Genomic DNA, 21,725 nt, shown 5'->3' with positions numbered 1-21,725 from the left:
ATATCGAGTGTGATTGACTGGTTCATTTTGGGTGATTATGAGAAAAGAACACTAAATTACTTTTTTGCTGAAAAACTCAAATAAGTCTGAAAGCTCTTTGCAATGTAATAATATAGAAATTACCATTTACTTTGCAACTTCCAAACTAATTACAACTAAGCACAAATGTTTTCTAAACTTATATTGTATTACTGCAATAAATCTAAATAGCATTCTACCTAGGTATTTGTCCTTTTTCAAGTCCTGACTAATTTTTTTTTCTATTGAGATATTATGGGCAGTAAGGATTAGAATGAAACTTGATAAACTCTACAGTAATTTAAGAGTTAACTGTACATAATGATCTAGCTAAGAAAAGGACAGAGCTCCAAAGCACTTTATGAGAAGGCATTGTCAGAACAATTGTGGAAGACGTAAGCTATGGAAGGTGCATGGGCCTTGAGACCTGGGCAGTTCCACATGTGCACAATTAGGAAGGGCTGGGGAGGGGTAGCTAAAAATATGTCCTTCCTGTTAAGTCTTCCTGAAACCAAACAGAAGAAACTCTTCCTGGGTTTGATGCTGATTCACACACACAGTTTGTGGGAGGTTGGAGGCCCAATCCTAGTAAGGGCATGATGACAAAGGTGATGTTTACTAGGGACAAACCTATTACCCTGAGATGGGAGAAGTGGGCTAACTTACTAGTCAAAGGCAGCCAGAGAACCACACAAAATATAGGCAGATGTTGCAATTAACCCAAGCAGCCATTGGGCAGAATTAGCTGTTAGTAGGATCCTGGCCCTTCGTGTCCAGATTGGCAGTGGACCCATTACTCAGCTTCTTGTCATTCCTGTTAGGGCAGGCAGGACCTGGTTGTTCAGTTCAGCAGAGCATTATGATGTCTGATGAATGTCTACATGCCTTACAATTCGACACACAAGGAGGCGTGGGTAAAGTTCCTCCATTGTTCCTGATTCCAAAGGGGAATACTTTTTTTTTTAGGCAGTTGGGGTTAAGTGACTTGCCCAGGGTCACACAGCTAGTAAGTGTGAAGTGTTTGGTCTGAGGCTGGATTTGAACTCATGTCCTCCCGATTCCAGGGCTGGTGCTTTATCCCGCTGTGCCACCTAGCTGCCTCGGAATACTCTTAATTATGCAGGTCCTCATCCCTAGTTCACTGCCCAGGAATCAATATAGATGAAGATCTTATCTACTAGATCTCTCAGGGCTATCATGCCAGTAATGTGGCTTACAGCTCAACCAACTAGTCAGTCTTGCCAAGACCTCAATCCCTTAAGGTAGCCTTTGCTGCTAGACTGATGGATGCAAGGTCAGATTGCATGTGCCTCCCTCACATCAGGCCCGACCTACTAATGAACCAGAGAAAACACTACCCTTCTAAGTTAGGTCCTGTTAGGCAGGGCCCTTCTGGTCTAACAGAGGAGGCAGAACATCAGGGCTGGGACTGGAAGCTGTAATTTCTAGCAAAGTCCTATCTATTCATAAACACTGCCAGCAGTGCTCTGTGGCCTAGGTAGGGCATGTTATTGCTGGTGCCTATCACTGATGCTGCTTGTGCTGCGGAGCTTGAGTAGTTATGTCTGGGAGTCATCTCATTTCTTCCCTTCTACTGTATACCCAAGAACTTGGTTAATCAAGGTTGGACCCTAGATTTTCTTAGGTATCTCCCATCTCTTGACCCTCACTTAAGGGAAGGATGGTGGAGGTAAAATGGACTCCATTCTCAGGTGAAAGTGAACTGTTCTGCCTGGCTCAGCTATAGAAACAGACAAAAATCATTAACAATCACACCACCACCAAAGACTGGTGACTTGGTCCACCACGTTGATAGATGCAGTGATCAGCAAGACAACTTTGTTACATGGGACTGCTGTAAGAGGAACTGGTGTCATAAAATACCTTGGCCTCTCATTTCCATAATTAGGAAATATATAACTCACCCTTCCTGCCTGGGGCCTGGTATTGTTTGGTATCAACTACACGGGTTATCATGGGCAACTCCAAGGGTCTCCATTTTGCCCTAGCCCTAAGAACTAGTATAGAGATTGCTCTAAGAGCTGGCATAGGTAATGACTCCTGAAGAGCTCTTCCCTCAGTTATCTGCCCCCCCAAACATCACATGAAAACTGGTTTGCTGACTTTCAGTTAAAATGGCAATATGAAAGTTGGGAGAGGAGCCTCATTCTCCCACATATAATCCAGTTAACCTCTAAAATGAGCACTGGATTGAATAACGATCAAAAAATCCAAAGAAAAGCACCAGAAAGTGTCTTCAGCTAGGCCAAGACTACAACTTCACAAGAAGACAGTGAGGAAACTGGGGGCATTAGATGGATCCTGACAACAACGGAGGAAGGAGGAAGAAAGGATTTATTAAGTACTTAATATATGCCAGGCACTGTGCTAAACACTTAACAAATATTATTTAATACAACTAAATAGGTGCTATTATGATATACACACACACACATATATATGTATGTATGTATACACACACACACACACACATAAATAAATAATGCAGCAATCTACTAAGAAGTTAGGTGCTATTGTGAGGAAACAAACTGAGGTTAAGTGACTTGCCCAGGGTTGCACAGATGGTAAATGTCTGAGACTGAATTTGAGCTTGGGTCTTTTTGACTCCAGGTCCAGTCTTTACCCACTGTGCCACCTAGCTCCCTATAAGAAAACAGAAGCCAGAGATCAAAGCATACTATTTGCTCTCTTTTTTTGTTTGTTTGTTTCTTCTTTCTCATGGTTCCTCCCATTGGTTCTAATTAATCATGTTTAATGTGACATGATTAATGTGAAGATATGTTTAATATGAATGTATAAGTAGAGCCTGTATCAGATTGCACACCATCATGGAGTGGGGGGAGGGGAGGAGGGGGGAGAAAATATGGAACTCAAAATCTTATAGAAGTGAATGTTGAAAACTAAAAGTAAATTATTATTTTAAAAAAAAAGAAAAGAAAAACCAGACAGCACTATGATTCTAGGGGCACCAGAAGCTTATACACTTCTTGCTCCAGTGGAGTGGAAATTCTGGGAGACTTTAAACCTGAAAGCACACCTGAGACTAGTCCCCTGGGTAGGGGTGGAAGTCAAGAAATTGAGTTCAGGATTAAACAGTGCCCTGTGTCAAGAGACACATGACCTGAGCCTCCGGAAAACAAACAAACAAACAAATAAAAAAAGAGATACTTTAGACACATGGGCTACAGGAACATCTCAAAACAAAGATCAAAAAAATGAAATAAGAGCTCTTGAGGGAAAAAATGGGAAGGAGAATAGCTTCAAACAAAAGGGGCAAAGCTTTACTCAAGCAGTGGAGTCTAAAAATCAGAATGAAGATGAACAGAACTCAGTGACTCCAGCAGAAAGAAATAATAGATTGGGGGGGGGCAAGATGGTGGAGTAGCAGGAAAGGATGCAGGGAACTCCAAACAGATTGAGAAAATGCAACCTACCAAATCTTAATAGAGAAAAACAAAACAAAACAAAACCATACCCAAATCCAGAGCTTCTGGGTCAGCTAGAAACCAAGTTCAGTTACTAAAGAACCACAGTTAGGATCATATATTACTTGCCAGCAACTACTATAAAGGAGAGAAAACTTTTTAATCCTTTCATATTCCATAAGGCCAAAAAGAAAGTTTTATAACCAAGAGTAACGTACCCTGAAAGGCTGAGTATAATCCTTCAAGGAAAAATAAATGGACTTTTAATGGAACGTTTAATGAAAAGACCAGATTTCAAAAGAAACTTGAAAATGCAAATATAGGAGGATAAGTATCTGAGAAATTTAAAAGAGGCCAAATTGTAATGAAGTGTTTACATTCAAATAGGGGAGAAGATGTCAGTGTCCCTTTAGAATCCTGTTATCTTCAGGAGTCACCCAGAAAGTTAAATGAGACAAACACAGGGTTTGGGGGTGGCTTTATTTTGTCTTAATGCTCTTAAGAATAAAGCAAAGGAGATGAAAAGGAATATACTAGAAGAAAAAAATGAAGCAGAAGGGGGACAAACTTACTATTTCTCATAATTAGGGTGCATGCGGATTGTATACCATATGGAAGAAAGGGCAAAGGGAATCAGCATCACAAGAATCTCACTTATCTGAACTGGACAAAGGAGGGTTGAACATACAGAATTTGGTATAAAAAATACATTAAATTCAACAGTGTTTCATGTGAACACAGGAAGAGGGGAATTCAAGAGAGAGGGCAGAATAATGGGGAGAAAATTTAAAACCAAAGTAAAGTTCAACTTCAAAGGAAACACAAGGAAAGGAAATTTTCTGGGGCAGCAAATGCATATACCTCTGGCTCTTCCTTGTTCATGTCTAGAAAGACATGCAGTCCAGGTCTTGAAGGTCCAGATAACTTGCAGCATTAATCAGGAGCAGCCTTGAAAGCACTGTCATATGAGAGATACGTGAGTACAACATCCTTTATATGACCTGAGACACACAGATGTTAATAGCTCAAGAGTTAATTCTAAATGGAAATTAGATGGTAAAAAAGGAACACCCTTTTATGATCCTTTATGTTCTCCACTGTCAAGAGTTCAGTCATTTTTTCAAAGAACTCTCACCTTATAGTCAATGACTGCTTTTGAACTCAAGAACTAACCAGCCAATTTTTATTTAACACCTTTAAGATTCCCTTTGCACTTTCAAAACTCTCCCAATACATTCCAAGTAAAAACCAGAGCAGCCCTTGCTGGGTATTTAATGTGGTGGAAAAAATAATCTGTAAGGAAGGGAAAAAAGCCAATTTAATAAGAGATTTAGTTGCTTTTTCAGGCATTTAGCAAATTTTTAAAACACCACTACGGCTAGAAACAAGGGGAAAGACAGCAGAAATTTCATCCTACCTTCATAATTGAAGGAAAAGCTAAAATTTGTTCAAGGATACTGAAAATAAAGATAGCATTTTCCCCATAAAAATTCATAGGGAGAAGATTCTGGGAAGATGGCAGAGTAGGTCTGAAAAATCCAAGCTCTCCAGATTTCCCCCACAAACAAGATAATAAGAGCACCTCTGGTGAACATACAGCAGTAAAAAATAATAACAGTAGGGGCAGAACAGAGGTCCTTCTGGAACAATCAGAGAAGATCTGAAGAAAAATGCCAGAACAAGGTTTGGTCCCTGTGAAGAGTAAACACTTCCAGCATAGGACCACTTAAACAACAAGTGGCAAGCCCTGGGGTTAGCTGGGTTGGGAGGCTGCCTTGGCCCCAGCCACAGGAACAGTGAGGTGAGTTCGGCATCTGGGCTGGGAAGATAAAGGGATTGTCGGCTGACAAGGAATGCCAGACCCAGTTGCAGTGCAGAGATGCTTGGCCAGGGCTAAGAAGGAACCAGTGAGTGCAGAAGCAGTGGGGCAGGATGCTGCTGGCTGTAGGCACTTACAAGAGGCTGGAGGTCTTGGTTTCAGTTCCAGGCCAGAGGGGAGAACTGAAGGAGAATCTGAGGTCAGAGGTACCATCCCCCATAATCCAGGGCTAGAGGTGACTACAAAAACTAAGCTGCTAATAATAATAATAATAATAATAATAATAATAATAAATGAACAGGCAAAGGAGAAAGAATCCAACCAAAGAGAATTACTATGGGAATACAGAAGACTGGGCAGCTGGGTGGCGCAGTGGATAGAGAACCGGCTCTGAAGTCAGGAGGACCCGAGTTCAAATGCGACCTCAGACCAAACACTTGATACTTAGTAGCTGTGTGACTCTGGGAAAGTCGCTTCACCCCAATTGCCTAAAGAGGGGGAAAAAAAAAAGGAATAGAAAAGACTAGGTTCATCTTCAGATGAGGAAACTGAAGCAAAGAAACCCTCTTCTGCACCAAAGAGTAACATCAAATGGTCACCTGACCAAAAAGAATTTATAGAAAAACTTTAAAAAAGACTTTAAAAACCAAAGGAAAAACTAAAACAAAACAAAACAAAACAAACAAAAACAATCCACGAAAAACAGAAGATTATGAAAAGTCAACCAATTAGGAAAGAAAATCCAGAATCTTAAGGAAGAAAATGATACCTTGAAAATCAGAATTGAGCAAGGGGAAGCTAGCAAAGTTATAAGAGATCAAGAAATAATAAAACAAAATATAAAGAATGAAAAAATAGAAGAGATTGTGAAACATGTCATAAGAAAAACAACTGATCTGGAGAACAGATCAAGAAGAGAAAACATAAGAATAATTGGACTACCTGAAAGCTAGGATCAAAAAAAGAATCTTGATATGATAATATAAAAAATAAAGATACTGAGAGCTGTACCTTTCTTTGCTTCCTTTTAAGTTTTCTTTTGCTCTCTGCTGTGCACTTTTTTCCTTGTTCTTTTTTCCTCCTTCTCCCCCCCCCAACCAGGCTACGATTAAACTCAGACATATAGATATAGATATACATATATATACACATACACATATGTACAATAATATTGTCCTGAAGCATTATAACAAGAAGGGAAAGTAGAATAGAAAAAATCCATTGATTACCACCTGAAAGAGATCTTATGAGGAAAATCCACAGGAAAATTATAGTCAAATTCCAAGACCCCCAGCTCAAGGATAGAATATTATAAACAAGAAAAAAAATTTAAATATGGCAGTACCATAATTAGAATCACACAAGACCCTAGCAGTGGTGACATTAAAAGACTGCAGGTCTTGGAACACTACATATCAAAGAGCAAAAGAACTGGGCTTCCGACCAAAAATATCATACCCAGCAAAGCTAAGCATAATTCTAAATGAAGAAAAAAAAAAGACATTTATTGAACTGTCAGACTTTCAGGATTTTGTTAAAAAAACAAACAAACCTGCACCTAATGTAAGATTTGATATTCAAGAGCCAAGAGAAAAATAAGGTACATGCCAAAGACTAATTACAAGGGACTCAATAAGGAAAGGACAGACTGTTTACCTTTTATGTATGTATAAAATGTATGTCTAAGATTGTTATTAGTAACTAGGTAGCTCATAAGAAAAACTGGGGTAGACCTGAGTATGACATGATTTAAAAAAGTAAAACCATTTAGGAACAGCTAAAAAGAGTAATTATACAAATGAGGTGAGGTGCGAGAGGGAGAACCAACACAGAGGAATTAGATGGGAGACGAGGGCTGGTAGTTTTGGAAACCTCCTTTCATCAGAAATGGGTTCACGAGGAACAATACATATATATATGGAAAAGTATAAAAGTCTTCTAAATTCAGAAAGAAATAAAATGCTAAGGGAATAGGGAGAGGAGAGAGAATAAGGGAGGAATCTTCAAAGGAAAGGGTGACGGAATAGGTTAAAGGGGAGTATAGAAGGGTGTTTAGATTTATGGGAATGGAGCGAGAAGGGAAGGTTAAGTAATATAGGAGTCCAAGGTAGTTAGTAGAAGTAAAGTAGAGGAGTCTCAAGGAATAGGAAATAAGAGATATGCACGAACATAAAATAAAGATCAGGAGTAGAAGTTAAGGAAAAAGAAGCAGGGATGATAATCATGATCTTTGACAAAGTTAAGGCTAAAACAGATTTAATCAAATGAGAAAAATAGGGAAACTACACTATGTGTCAGCCATTATTTATCAATGTTGTTTTGGACTATTTTAAACAACTAGATAGTATAAGGTGGGAGTATTACTGTGGTGTAGCAAAGACAAGTTAGTGGACTTGGAAAAATATGGAAAGATTTGGACTTATGAAGGAAGAGGTTATCTACCCTCAGAGAAACAGAAGATAATTAAGTATAGTATGGTCTTCCATAGATGCATATGAATGTATGTGTCTTTATATGACTACGGTTATCAATATCTAAGTAAATGTATGTACAAGTCTATGTATGGACAGGTGTATGTGTGCTTATGTGTATATCTTTATGTGTATAGATGTATGTGTATACATGCACATATATGTATATCTATATGTATTTCTGTGCATGTGTATATACATGTATATCTATAAATAACTATATCTGCATTTAATTGTAGCCTGGGAGGGGGAAGAAGGGAGAAAAAAGAACAAAGTAAAAAGTGCACAGCAGAGAGCAAAAGAAAACTTAAAAGAAGCAAAGAATGGCACTTAACATAACACATAGTATTTATTATATAGGCTTTCTTCATATCCTTTGACCATTTATCAATTGGGGAATGACTTGTATTCTTATAGATGTTACTTAATTCTCTATATATTTTAGAAATGAGGCCCTTATCAGAGAGTCTGGCTGTAAAAATTCTTTCCCAATTTTCTACTTTCCTTCTAATCTTAGTTGCATTGGCTTTGTTTGTGCAAAAACTTTTCAATTTAACGTAATCAGTTATCCATTTTGCTTTTCGTAATGTTCTCTATCTCCTGTTTGGTCTTGAATTCTTCTGTTCTCCATAGAGCTGATAGGTAAACTATTCCTTGTTCTCCCAGTTTGCTTATAGTATCAGCCTTTATATCTAAATCATAAACCCATTTTGACTTTATTTTGGTATATGGTGTAAGATCTTGGTCTATGCCTAGTTTCTGCCATACTTTTTTCCAGTTTTCCCAGTAATTTTTTTCAAAGAGTGGGTTCTATATATAGGCTTTCTTGAAATGAGAATTTATTGCTGTATAATTTAAATCCTCTCTCACATTCTGCTTGCACATGGCAATGCTTTTTTTTCTTATTTTGTATTATCTTAGTTTATTTTTTTTCTTATTTTGCATTTAAGTTTAAAATAAAAAAATTTTACAAATAAAAAAAAATTCATTGGCCCCATGGATCCCTGCTCTAAACTAACAGCAAGTTGCCCATCCAGGGCTGGTTTATAAAGTTCCTAGAGGGCTTTTCTTGGTTTAATAGCACCAGAATTTTAACAAGGATTGTGGGGAAGTCTTATTTTTCTCTAGGAGGAGTCCAGATATGTATCTGGTGTGTTGTACTGATAGCAAAAGGATCTAATGGGTTTTTATTTTAAAAATTTTTTAATAAGTTTCTTTAAACTTCAATACAAAATGAGAAAAGAAAAAAAAAACCATTGCTATGCACACAGCAGACCATAAGAGGATTCAGTATAAAACAATAAATGTCCATTTCAAGAAAACCTATATAATAAATAATACACATTGTTTTTGAAAATGCCCAGCTTTTCTTTGCTGTTGATTTTCTTTTGTTCTCTGCTGTGCACTTTTTTCCCCTCTCTCCTCCTCAACCCTAAAGAAGGCTAAAATTAAGCATGGCTACATAGACACACATATATCTATAAACATACACATATGTATACATATATACTCATACACATATATGTAAGACTGTACTATGCATATTTTCACCTGTCATCTGTTTCTCTGAAGGTGGATAGTATCTTCCTTCATAAGTCCAAGTCTTTCCATGTTTTTCTAAACCAACCAGCTCATCATTTCCTACACCACAGCAATATTCTAACTCAATCACATCCTATCTGAGATTGTCTATGAACGTTTTTTCCCAATTTTCTGCATTCCTTCTATTCTTGGCTACATAGGTTTTATTTATGCAAGAAAATTTTAATTTAAAATAATTCAAATTATCCTTTTTATACTTCAACAATCTCCCTTATAATATAGTTTAAAGTCTGATACTGCTGAATCTACTTCCTTCATCTTTTTTTCCTGGTTTATTTGAAGTTTCTGACCTTTTTTTCTTCCAAAGTAATTTTATTATTTTTTCTAAATCAGTAAAATTTTTTAGTAATTTAATTGGGATAACATTGAATAGGTTAGTTAGGCAAAATTATTTTGGCTTTACCTATTCATGAACAATAACTATTGCTTCAATTATTTAGATCTCAGTTTATTTGTATAAAAAGTGTTTTATGTTTATATTCACATAGTTCCTCTGTCTGTTTTGCTAAGTATACACTCAGGTATTTTATACTGTCTAGGTATTTTAAATGGTCTAAAACAATATTGAATAATATTGCTGACACATAGTGCAGTTTCTCTATTTTTCACTTTTCTTTAACTGAAATCATGATTACCATCTCTGCTTATTTTACATAATAAATTCTACTCCTGCCCTTTATTTTTATCTTTGTGTGTATCTCTCATTTCTATGTTTCCTGAAAGCAACATATTGTTGAATTCAAAATTTTAATCTATTTTCCACTTATTTTATGGATAAATTCATCCCATTCACATTCTACAGTTACTTATGTATTTTCCTCCTTCCTATTTTTCCTCACTATCCTTCTCACCCTATTTGCCCTATCTCTCCTCACTCCTCTGCTTTACTTCTACCCACTACATTGCCCTCCTATTCCTTAACCTACCCACCCCTCCAAGTATCTCCCTTAGACTCCCCCACCCCCCCTCTCTCCTTGCCCTCTTCTTTCTGAATTTAGACTTTTGGGTCCTTCTAGATATGTGTTGTTCCCTCTTCAACCCATTCCCAATGACAGTAAGGTTTCCAGCACTACCTGCCCTCCCCCTTCTAGCTTCTTTTGTTATCAATTTTTCCTTTTGTCTCCTTTGTATGATTACTCTTTTCTATCTCTCCCTACAGTTTTTAGAAGCACCCCACCATACTCAGCTCAGCCCAAGCCTTTCTTTCAAACTATCTAAATAATGATAGTAAGAGTACTGTTAATATTTTCACATAAAGGAAGTAAACAATTTGGCCTTACTGAATCCCTTATAGTTGGTCTTTAATTTTTTTTACCTTTATTTCTCCAGGATGTTCGTATGTTGAATTTTCACTTAAGTTCTGGGGGTTTTGTCATTAAAACCTGAAAGGCATACAATTCATTAAACATATATTTTTTCATTCAGGATTATACTTAACTTTCAGGGATGTTACCCTTGATCATAACCCCAGCTTTTTTGCTCTATGAAATATTATATTTCAAGATCTACAGTCCTTCAATGTAGTAAGTTAGGTCTTACGTAATCCTCATTGTAGCTCCATATTTAAATTATTTTTTTTCCTTGTTGCTTGCAATGTTTTGTCCTTAACCTGGGAGCTTTGAAACTTGGCTAAGTTTTCCTATAAGTTTCTATAAGTTCCTAGGATCTCCTTCAGATGGTGATTGGTGGATTTTTTTCTATCTCTGCTTTGCCTCCTTGTTTTAGACCTTCAAGGCAATTTTCCTTGGTAATTTCTTGTAATAATATTGTAGCAAAATCCTTTTTTTTGTAATTTTCAGGTATTCCAACTATTCTTATATTATTTCTGCTCAACCTGTTCTCCACATCGGTTGTTTTTCTGATATGTTTCACTTTCTTTTCTATTTTTTCATTATTTTGATTTTATGATTTCTTGGTGTCTCAGAACGTTATTAGCTTCCCCTTGCCCAATTCTAGTTTTTGAGCAATTTTTTCTTCCTTGTTTTTGATTTTCTATTTCAAGACAGTTGACTTTCTTTTCATGTTTTTCTAAGATTGCTTTTTTTTCTATTTTTTTTCCCTCTCTCTTCTTTGATCTTTAAAGTCCTTTTAAAGTTTTTCCAAGAACTCTTTTTGTCCTTGGGCCCATTTGACATTTCTCATTAAAAAAAGAGTGGCTTTTTTTAAAGCTCCATTATCTTCCTCTGAATATGAACCCAGATTTTTCTCTATCCCCATAGTAACTATGTACAGTTGAGTTCTTTCTCCTTTGCTTACTCATTTTTGTTTTATTTTGTTTTTAGCAGCTATTAGTGTAATCAAGTTGTAGTCCCAAGGTATGAGGAATCAGGTCCCCAAGTATCAGGTCTTTCTTAGTTATTTTCTGAGGTCTGTCTTTAGGCCCAACCTTGGGCTCTGCCCTCCACCCCTAAGCCGCCCAGCCACACTGTTCCACCAATGATCTTGCTCCCTGCGGTTCCTCAGCTGGCTACAAACTACAGCTGTCCTTTCTGCCCTGGAACTGAAACCAGGTACTCCGCTCTCTTGCAAGTGCCCACCACTGACAGGGTCCCCACCCTCACTACTGCACTCACCAGGTGTGTGCGAGCTCCTTCTCCCCGGTGCCACACCCCAGGATGCATCTGGTCAGCACAGCTGTGCTTGGTGTCCCCCAACAGCGGAAGATCCTTCAAGCTTCTCCTACTCAGCCATCAGACTCCCACACTGTCTACAAAATATGTTTCTAAGGCTGAGGCTGCCTCTTAACCAGCTGCCCCCAGAGCATATTGGTGGATTCTGCAAGAGTCAGCCTGGGGTCTTCTCATATTATTTTAGGGGGACAATAGGTTTACCCAATGTATATTTCTGCTGCTGTGAGGCATGTGTGCTCTTGATTCATTCAAGACAACAGTAATAACTGACATAGCACTCCATGACAGAGTGTCTTTTTACTTGTTCTCATTTGTGATCTGAAACAGTTTTCCATTTCTTTATCGCAACAGCTCTGTGTAGCAGAAAAGGGAGTAAGGAGTATCCCCATTTTATAAACGAAGTAATGACTTGACCAAGATAACAAAGACAGTAGGGTATGTAGTCAAGGCAGGATATGAACACATGCCTTCTAATTTAAGAACCAGGACTCCTTCCATCACACCAGAGTAATCCCTATAGTATTGAGCCTTAAATCTTCCATATATTTCATGTGCTCCACTGCCTATTTCTTCTGCTTTGATTATACCATTCTGATCTCATCCGTAACTCTGCCTCAAAAGCATGTCTGCCTCCAGCATAAGTAAGGAGTATGTATTTGGATGTCAAGTGAAGGACTGACAGGATTTAAAAGGTTAAAAATAACATTAATTTTTTTTCAATTTAATTTTTTAAAACATATATACTTTCTTTTCTCCATGAAGCCTTGACAACCACAGTCCCTCAATGATCTTCCCATTCTATGAGCTGCTGCATTTGTAGTCAGTACTATATACAATGATTCATGTGTCATTAATACCCTCAGTAAGATTTAAGCTCCTTAAGGGCAGGGACAGTTGTCTATATTCCTCAGGGTCCTCCTCACCCCTGAATAGTAAGTACCAGGCACTATAAAAGGTGCACTGACTGGGTTAAAATTAAAAAAATAGAGAGTTCCATCTCTTCCAACTACTTACAAACCTTTACAAGGTCCAATTTCACCTATAAAAAGGGGATACTACCTTCAAAACAATTCTATTAGATGGCCTGTAAATAAAGATCTGTATACCTTAAAACACTATCATGTAATTATTAAGTACATGTGGACTGAAAAATTTGTATTATACAGGTTTTAGAAATAACCTATACCATGGCTGCAAATAAATATGTTTCTTTGACAAACTATTCAGCTGCAGCAAGGGAGACAGCCTGGGTACAGTAGAATTGGTCTTGGATTTGGACCTGGGTTCAAATCCCAGCTCTGCCATTTATAAGGTGTATGGTTTCAGAAAAGTCACTTAATCTTTTCTGGCCTGTTTCTTCATCTACAAAATGAAGAAATTAGTTGACTCCAAAGATCCCTTTTTAGCTCTATATCTATGACCAACAACTCATCAAATTAAGTTTTAAAGGGTAACAAACCTACTCCCTCTCCCTACTCTTGCTTCTGAATTTAGTATCTTTCCCAACCAAAACAGGCATATAACGTTTCAGCAGAAAACATTCACATGACTGTAAACATTCACATGATTTTATTAGTAACTTTATTTTTCACTTTCATATCAACAACCATGCACGTTCATGCCTATACACAGTAGAGAAAAAAATGAGAGGCACAATGCAAGTTTATAAAGAGGAAAGTACTCATAAGTGTTTTTGAATCCCTCCAGAAAATGCCAAAGTAACCTCTCAAGTGTGTGATGAGCTGGAAAAAATGAAAAAGTGGCTAAGTTTGTTGGTCAGCCCCTACCTTCAGCTAGCTGTCCACTGACCTGTGGCAACCAGTGGCGGTGGTCTAATCCAAGCATGTGCTTTTCATCAGGAAACAGTTCAACCATGGAGCTAAAAGGCAGATTAAAGATGGCAAGCTCTCCTTTTCCTTTTAACCTCGAGGTTCTTCTAACATCATGGCCTCAGTCCTTCCCTGTCCAGTTCAGGGTCTCCCCTGCATTTTATGGGTTATTTCATGGTTTCTGCTAGGAAAAGTGCGTATTATCAGAAGTAATGTTTTGTTATAAAGAACTGTATGCAGAAAAGTGTTTTCGGTCATCTCCAGCATAAGTTTTTGGTAGTCAAAAGAATCTAACAACTCCCTATTTCCCATAGGTTCAATATATCTTATGCATCTTTTACTTTCGTGCCATTTTCTAGGAATGTTTACTCCCATGAAAGTGGACTGATTATACTCTGAAAAATAAGACCAATTACAGAACACAGTCTGGTCTCAGTTTTTATACAAGCCAGATCTGGGAAAAGAATGTGGCCTGTGTTCACATCCATACAGTATAAAAAAACAGGGGAGGGCTTATTTTTTTAGAATCAACTCTTAGATCTCCAAGGATATTGAAATACAAAACTCTTAATTTTACAGATGAGGAAACTGAGGTCCAGTAAAATGACTTGCCCAAAGTCACAGCTAAATTAAATCACAGAGCTAGGACTCAATTGAGTGTTCCCCCAGCCCCCCCCCCCCCAATTGGAAATCTTTTTCTTCTTGCCACAACTGCCTCCCATTCAAAATGTTGAAAAAAAGTCTCCGTAAAACTCAGGTCCTATTTAGAATTTATCTTTTATTGAAGTTAAAAAATTATAACCAGACAATATGGATAAAGTAAACAATTTTATAATTTGACTATACAGTACTTTTTATTCACTGATTTTCACTAATATAACAGAGGGTTGTTCTTGTCTAATTTTAAAGTTGTCCAGTTAAGCCATCATCTTGGGATTTTTTAACAAGCTAACCCCTCAGTATTTAGAGTTTCTTCCCAGAAACATTCATATATTATATTGGAAACATTCATATTTTATTCAGGAAACATTCGTGTTTTATACAGGATATACAAATCTGAGACAAGATACTTGGGCACACAACTATAGCTGCAACGCTTTCCAAGCCGCATTGTAGTGATTAAGTTGTTCAGCCAGCTGTTGACTATGTACAACAGTTTTCAATAATGCTATTTACAGAGGAGCTGAAAGTGCTCATCTACCAAGTAAAGGCCACACTCTGGTTTCACAGCCTGTGAAAACAAAACAATTATATACACTGTAAACAACACAGGGCATGACATTCATTTGCTAACCACAAATAACCTCAGAGAATCAAGCATACAGTGATGAGTGATTTCTTTGAAAACCACATACCAGAATTTGTACATCTGAATGAGTGTCACCCCCTTCGAAGTGGGGAGACTATATACTTATCCCACTAATCTGCATTTGGAAAATTTCTCCTGTCATCAGTGCCTGCCATTCAAACCATTTTCAACTCATACATTCTCCATTTATTCTATCACTCCACTCATCCCACTGGCCTCTCTAAAACAGGATGGCCATCTAGAATACACAGTTCACCGAGGTTAAAAAAAAATATGATTGTATAATTGTTTTAAAATAAAATCACTCATTGCTTTAGAGTTAAACCTCACACAGGATCCAATAGTCCTCTTCAGCTTATTTCCTTATGGACACCACAGCTTTAACCACGCAGATCAGGAACCCAATGATTGTCATGAAGACCCAGCTTACAGCCAGGGACACCTTTCTGAGACCGGTGACAGCACATCCAGTATCCAGGGCCATATGGCAAGGCTTGACAGTAGGGCTTTGGATGCCACCGGCAGAGTGACACATCCCCTTTAACATACTTTTTTTTGCACTTCTTACAGGGATCTTCTTTATAGCGTGGATCTCGGACCCAGCGAGAATCTGCTGGCCTGATGTTATAGTATTCAATGATGAATTTAAAATAGCAGCAAGTGCATTTAAGAGCTACCAAACTCTTTGTTGGAAGAAACCTGAAGATTTTCACCATTATATGATGGGGCAAGAAGGCCATGTACTGCGGAGGCTCCAGCAGCTGTTGAATTTTAAACCTAGTCTCCAGAAAATCATGAGACACCTGCTTCTTCAAGCAGGAACCTTCTAGAGCCTGTAATGCATTCCCCATAGTACTTTCCATAGCAGCGTCAGTCAGTGCAAAGGGCTCTACTACTGAAACACTTTTCCCCCTAAGTTGTGTATCATCTTCACAAGAATCCTCATTTGGGAGGGATCTTGGAGAATCTCTTGTGCTTTCACTTAACCTGGAACAATTTTTTTCAGGTTGATTAGGCTGAAGAAAGAATAGCATCCCTGGGAGTGGATCTTCACAAAGGCTTATACTAGAATCCTGGTTTTTCTCTGCCTGGGACACAGAAATACTAATGCACACAGACTCTCTCACTCTTTGATCAGGATTCTGGCTAGGAAATGGCACAATCTTCTTACTCATACAATCAATAGTTATACCTTTGTTTTGCATAGCATCTGAGGGTAATTCTGTAGGTTGGGAACAGGTGAGAGGAAGAAAGGATGACCCACTGAGTTCTTCGGTCATTTCCACATCACACCTACTCCTTGTTTTCACAGCAGTCTGTTGACTTGGCTCTAATGCCACATTGTCCATATGGAAATCCATGTCTGTTGGCAATGAAGCCGGGGAGGCACATTCCCGAGACTGGGTTCCCTGTAGAGAAGAACAGTGATCAGCTCTCACAGAGGCATGATCTCTAGTCACAGCAATAGCAGGATTTGCCTGAGTATCTGGGACCTCAGGCAATCCTTTCTCTGCTTCGCTCTCATCCTGCCGAGTTCCATTTGCCAGCAACACCCGGCCCACATGCCTCCGGAAGCTGTTATTTCTAGAAAGGCCTCCCCCCATTTCACGTTCCCTCTGATGTTTTAGGCACTCTGACTCCAGCCTGGCCACCATGTCAAGCACATGCACGGTTTCACCCTGGGGTTTGCTACCCCTGGAGTTTCCTCTAGGGGGAGACTCCTCACAGGCTTCCAGGTCACAGAACAGATCAGATGCTGGGGGCACCTCTTTAGACTGCCTAGCAAATCTCAGAGCAGCAGAAGAGTTTATACAGTTTTTGGTACACGTAGCCAGCAAAGTACTTGCCCTCTGCTCTAGAAAAGCAACCATTTCAATGACTGATGCAGGCCTTCCTGGATAGAATCCATTTCCACTGTCACTCATATAATGCAAAGAACAATGCTCAATATCACAAGCAAAAGGCTCAGGCTGGTAGGATCTAATATTGCTTTCTTTCATCTTTTCTAACTGTATCTTGACTTTTTTAAGATCCACTGATTTCTTCCTTCGCTTGGTAGCTCTTCCATCAATATCCCAAGTGCTTTTAATTTTCATTGAGCCTGTCCTGTTGCTGCACTGATGAGCTGCAAAGAAGGCAATTTTCTCCTTAGTATTACCAGGTTTCACGACAGCCCAGATACACAGCTGTTCTTCTTCTTCTACTTGTTGGATTGCCATGGATGGTGTATTATTCTTATCTTTAACACTGAAGCTTTCGGCAGGACCTTTTCCACTCATATTACACATAATATTTGATGATGTAATCCCCAAAGGATCTGTTCTAGAAGGTACTTTAATGACCCGTGGTGAAGGAAGGACACTTAAATCTTGTGTAGTTGTAAATTTTTCTTCATTTATATATGCCTTTAGCAGCTCAAATGAGTCCTTAGAGTTTCATCACCAATGTCCAAAGGTCAATCTTTCTTCTGCAGTTTATGATATGGCTTTACACTTATGCCAGATGCCCTACAGGAAAGAAATGTATGATTAGTGAAATGATTTCTTTCTAGAACCAGAAGTCAAGAAAGTAAATTAAGAATAACCTGCATTTGTATGTGAATGTAATGTAATCACTGTGTTATAAGAAACGATCAATATGAAGAAGCCAGACCAACATGAGAAGACTTACGTTAACTTATACAGGGTGAAGTTATCAGAATCAGAAAATACACACAAATGACCAAAATAATATAAAAGAAAATGATTATCATGGCCCGGTTTTGTTCTTGAGAAGAGATAAGTAAACGAGCAGGGAAAATGCACAATATCAGAATTGCTTGATGGTTAGTTTTGTTGAACTGCTTTTGTTCTTTTTTATTTTTATTACAAAGGGATGGCTCACTGGGTAGGGGAGAAGGGAGGTAGATATTGATGAAGGTGATGTTCAAACAAAAATATGTCAATAAGTTTTAAATACCAAAGAAACCCGGGCTTCCAGAATGAGCTTGTTTTCAGCTAAGTCTGACTTTCACAAAAACACCAAATGAGACTCAGATCTCAGCTGAATAAAACATTTACCCACCAGATGAGGGAAAAAGGAATGTATATTTTAGATGCAAGGAGTGTTTATTATAAAACAAATATGAAAGAGAGCCAATGTAGAGAGGATATGACAGAATCTATACTTTTTAAAATATCTGGGGACATAAATACATACCAAACATCTGCATAAATGACAAAAGTTGCCCCTTTCTTTTCAATATCTGCTCAACATATACTGTATATATACAGCTAGAACAGTACTTGATGCTAAGCAGATGGCTCAGATTGAAACCTGTTAGTATTTCTCATTCTCACCTGCACCTTTGGCTTTAAGAAACACTGATTTTATTCCCTCATGTAATAATTCACTACATCTATATACTGTTTTGCACTGAGCCTATACTGTTGCAACAGCTTTATAAAAGCAATAAATTTCATCTTCTATTCCCAGATGTGTAGAAATAATATACTAAGACCTTACCTTAAACTAGTTTTTTCCTGAAAAGTATTGAAACCATCCTCAACACAACTGGCGCAAGGGACTTAAAGGCTCAGACACTTCACCTAACTTCCTGACGTCCTCAGTACAAAAGGCAGAGCATGAGTAGCCATATGACCACTTCCTTATGCTTTTGACCAGGGGAAGAACAAGACCAAGAATAGTATAGAAAAGCTATACTCTGCTCAGTCAATACTATATCCTTGTTAAACAATCTTTCCCTGCTCTGAATATCCTTCACTTACTATGGCTAAGTAAACCTCCTTTGTCACCAACAACTTTTGTCAGATGTTCCACAAGTATTTCGCTCTAATATCAAACCTGAGATACTCACGCTAGTCTGAGTCAGACCTGAGTTACCACATCAAGTTTCATATTGGGGGAGGAGCCAAGAAGCTGCCTGAGCTATCCCCAGTTTCCCTCAGAAATGTTAAATCAAGCCTCTAAACAGATTCTGGAGCAACAGATTCTCAAAAAAATGGACAAAGTGAAACAATTTTCTAACCCAAGATAACTTAGGAGGACTTCACGAAAGGTCTGTCTCACTTGGGTAGTAAAAGGGGAGAACAGCCCTGTGCAGATGGCGTCCAGGCAAGCCAGCAGCACAGTAGGCCTCCAGCTGTGAGGCCTCCAGCCCAGCCCCAGCACAGAAAGCAAACTGCCAACCCCGGAACCCCAGCACAACAGGCATGACTAGGTCAGGAAACCTTAGCACAGTGGGCAAGCCACAAGCCCCAGAGGCCCTGGCACAGAAAGCCAGTGACCAGGCCCCTGACTCCCAGTGCAAGAAGCTTGGGACAGTGCCACATGTCCCCCCCAGCTCAACTTTAACAGTCACAAAACAGACTTTAAAATGAGCAAAAAACAGAAAAGAGCCCTGACCACAGAAAGCTACTATGGCAACATGGAAGATCCAAACACAAACTCAGAAGAGGACAATGCCTCATGGGAAGCCTTAAAGGGAAATATGAATTAGTCTCAAGCATAAAAAGCCTTTTTGAAAGAGCTCAAAAAAAATTTTCAAAATCAATTAATAGAGGTAGAAGAAAAATTGGGAAGTGAGAGTTATACAAGAGGGAATCAACAGCTTGGAAAAGGACAAATTGACTGAAGAAAACAACTACTTAAAAAATACAACTGGCTAAAAGGGGGAAAAAATTCACTGAAGAAAGCAACTCCTTAAAAAGTAGAAATGGTCAAATGGAAAAAAGAGGTAGAAAAGCTCAATGAAAAAAACAATTCCTTAAAAATTAGAATTGGGCAAGTGGGAAGCTAATGACTCTATGAGACATCAAGAATCAATCAAACAAAATTAAAAGAATGAAAAAATAGGGGAAAATGTAAAATACCTCACTGGAAAAACTGACCTGGAAAATACATCCAGAAGAGATAATTCTTTCAAGGAAGTATCAAGGAAAACTGGCCTGTTATCCTAGAACCAGAAGGTAAAATAGTCACTGAAAGAATCCACCAATCACCTCCTGAAAGAGATTCCAAAATGAAAACTCCAAGGAATATTGTAGCCAAATTCCAGAAGTAGCATGTCAAGGAGAAAATACTGCAAGCAACCAGAAAGAAACAATTCAAATATCATAGAACTAGTCAGGATTACACAATATAAAATATTTGGGAGTCTACCTGCCAAGACAAACCCAGGAATGATATCAACACAACTATAAAACACTTTTCACATAAATAAAGTCAAATCTAAGCAATTGGAAAAATATTAATTGCTCATGGGCAGACCAACCCAATATGATAAAAATGACAATTCTACCTATATTAATCTATTTATTCAGTGCCATGCCAATCAAATGATCAAAAAATTGTTTTACAGAGATAGAAAGAAAATAACAAAATTCATCTGGAAAAACAAAAAGCTCAAGGATATCAAAGGAAATGTGAAAGAAGGTGGTCTAGCAGTACCAGATCTCAAATTGTATTACAGAGTGGTAATTATTAAAAAAACAATCTGGTAGTGGCCAAAAAATAAGAGTAGTGGGGTTTTTTTGTTTGTTTCTTCTTTGTCGTAGTTTTTCCTTTTGGTTCTAATTCTTCTTTACAACATGACTAATGTGGAAATATGTTTAATGTAACTGTATGTATATGGCCTATATCAGACTGCGTGCCTGCTGTGTGGGGAAGGGGGGAGTGGAGGAGGGGGAGAAAATTTAGAATTCAAAATCATAAAGAAGTGAATGCTGAAAATTAAAAACAAATTTTTTTTAAAAATTAAAAAGAAAAAAAAAAGAAATAGAGTAGTGGATCAGTGGAATAGATTAGGTACAAATTACATTATAGTAAATAATCATAGTAATCTAGCATATGATAAACCCAAAGATCTAAGCTTTTGGAACAAAAACTCATTATTTGGTAAAACTTGTTGGGAAAACTGGAAGAGTATGGCAGAAACTAGGGCACAGACTAACATCTCACACCATATATCAAGATAAAGTCAAAATGGGTACACGAGTTACACATAAAAAGTGGTATCATAGACACATTAAGAGAGCATAGAATAGTTCATCTGTCAGATTCATGGGTAAGGGAAGAACTTAGGACCAAAGAACATATAGAGTGCATTACAAAATATAAAATGTAATTCTGATTATATAAAATTAACAAATTTTTTGCACAAACAAAATCAATGCAACCAAAATTATAAGGAAAGCAGAAAACTGGGAATTCAATCTCTTGGAACTAGTGAGGCAATTTAAAAGAATGATTTTCCTGAAAAGACTTTATACTATTAGCTACTTTCCTGTACACCTATGTGCCAGTTTAAGCCAAAAGTGGCTTGGATATTAGGTTAATGTTAAATTAAATAAAAATTTATTCCTGTTAGACATGCCTAAAATTCAGAGTGGGATATTAATATTGTATTCTGCAACACTGTCACAGAAGGAGTTTGCTCCAAGTACTTCATATTCTCAGGTTTATCAAACATCTGGTTGTTGAGTTCAACAGATTTCAATTCACCCTATGTAGTGTGTTCCAGTGATCTACTTTTCCATTTTTTTTTTTTAACTAATACTAAACTGCTTCGATGATTACTGCCTTATTGCATAATTTGAGGTCT

At 37.8% G+C, this 21,725-nt stretch overlaps 1 protein-coding gene across 3 annotated transcripts in view; it reads right to left on the bottom strand.

The window, feature by feature from the left end:
* Positions 1-14,590: 14,590 nt before the first annotated feature.
* FBXO34 (F-box protein 34) overlaps positions 14,591-21,725 on the bottom strand; it is a 41,987-nt gene continuing 34,852 nt past the window's right edge. The window contains exon 5 of one of the 3 annotated variants that reach the window (XM_027842902.1): positions 14,591-17,631. In XM_027842902.1, coding sequence (XP_027698703.1) covers positions 15,505-17,412 — 1,908 coding nt within the window. In that variant the 5' untranslated portion in view covers positions 17,413-17,631 and the 3' untranslated portion in view covers positions 14,591-15,504. The other 2 variants (XR_003567394.1, XR_003567393.1) reach the window with 2 other exon arrangements.

This window comes from Vombatus ursinus, unplaced genomic scaffold, assembly GCF_900497805.2.
Source record: "Vombatus ursinus unplaced genomic scaffold, bare-nosed wombat genome assembly UNPS02014893.1, whole genome shotgun sequence".
Taxonomy (NCBI): Eukaryota; Metazoa; Chordata; class Mammalia; order Diprotodontia; family Vombatidae; genus Vombatus; species Vombatus ursinus.
This window is presented reverse-complemented; position numbering and strand designations above follow the sequence as displayed.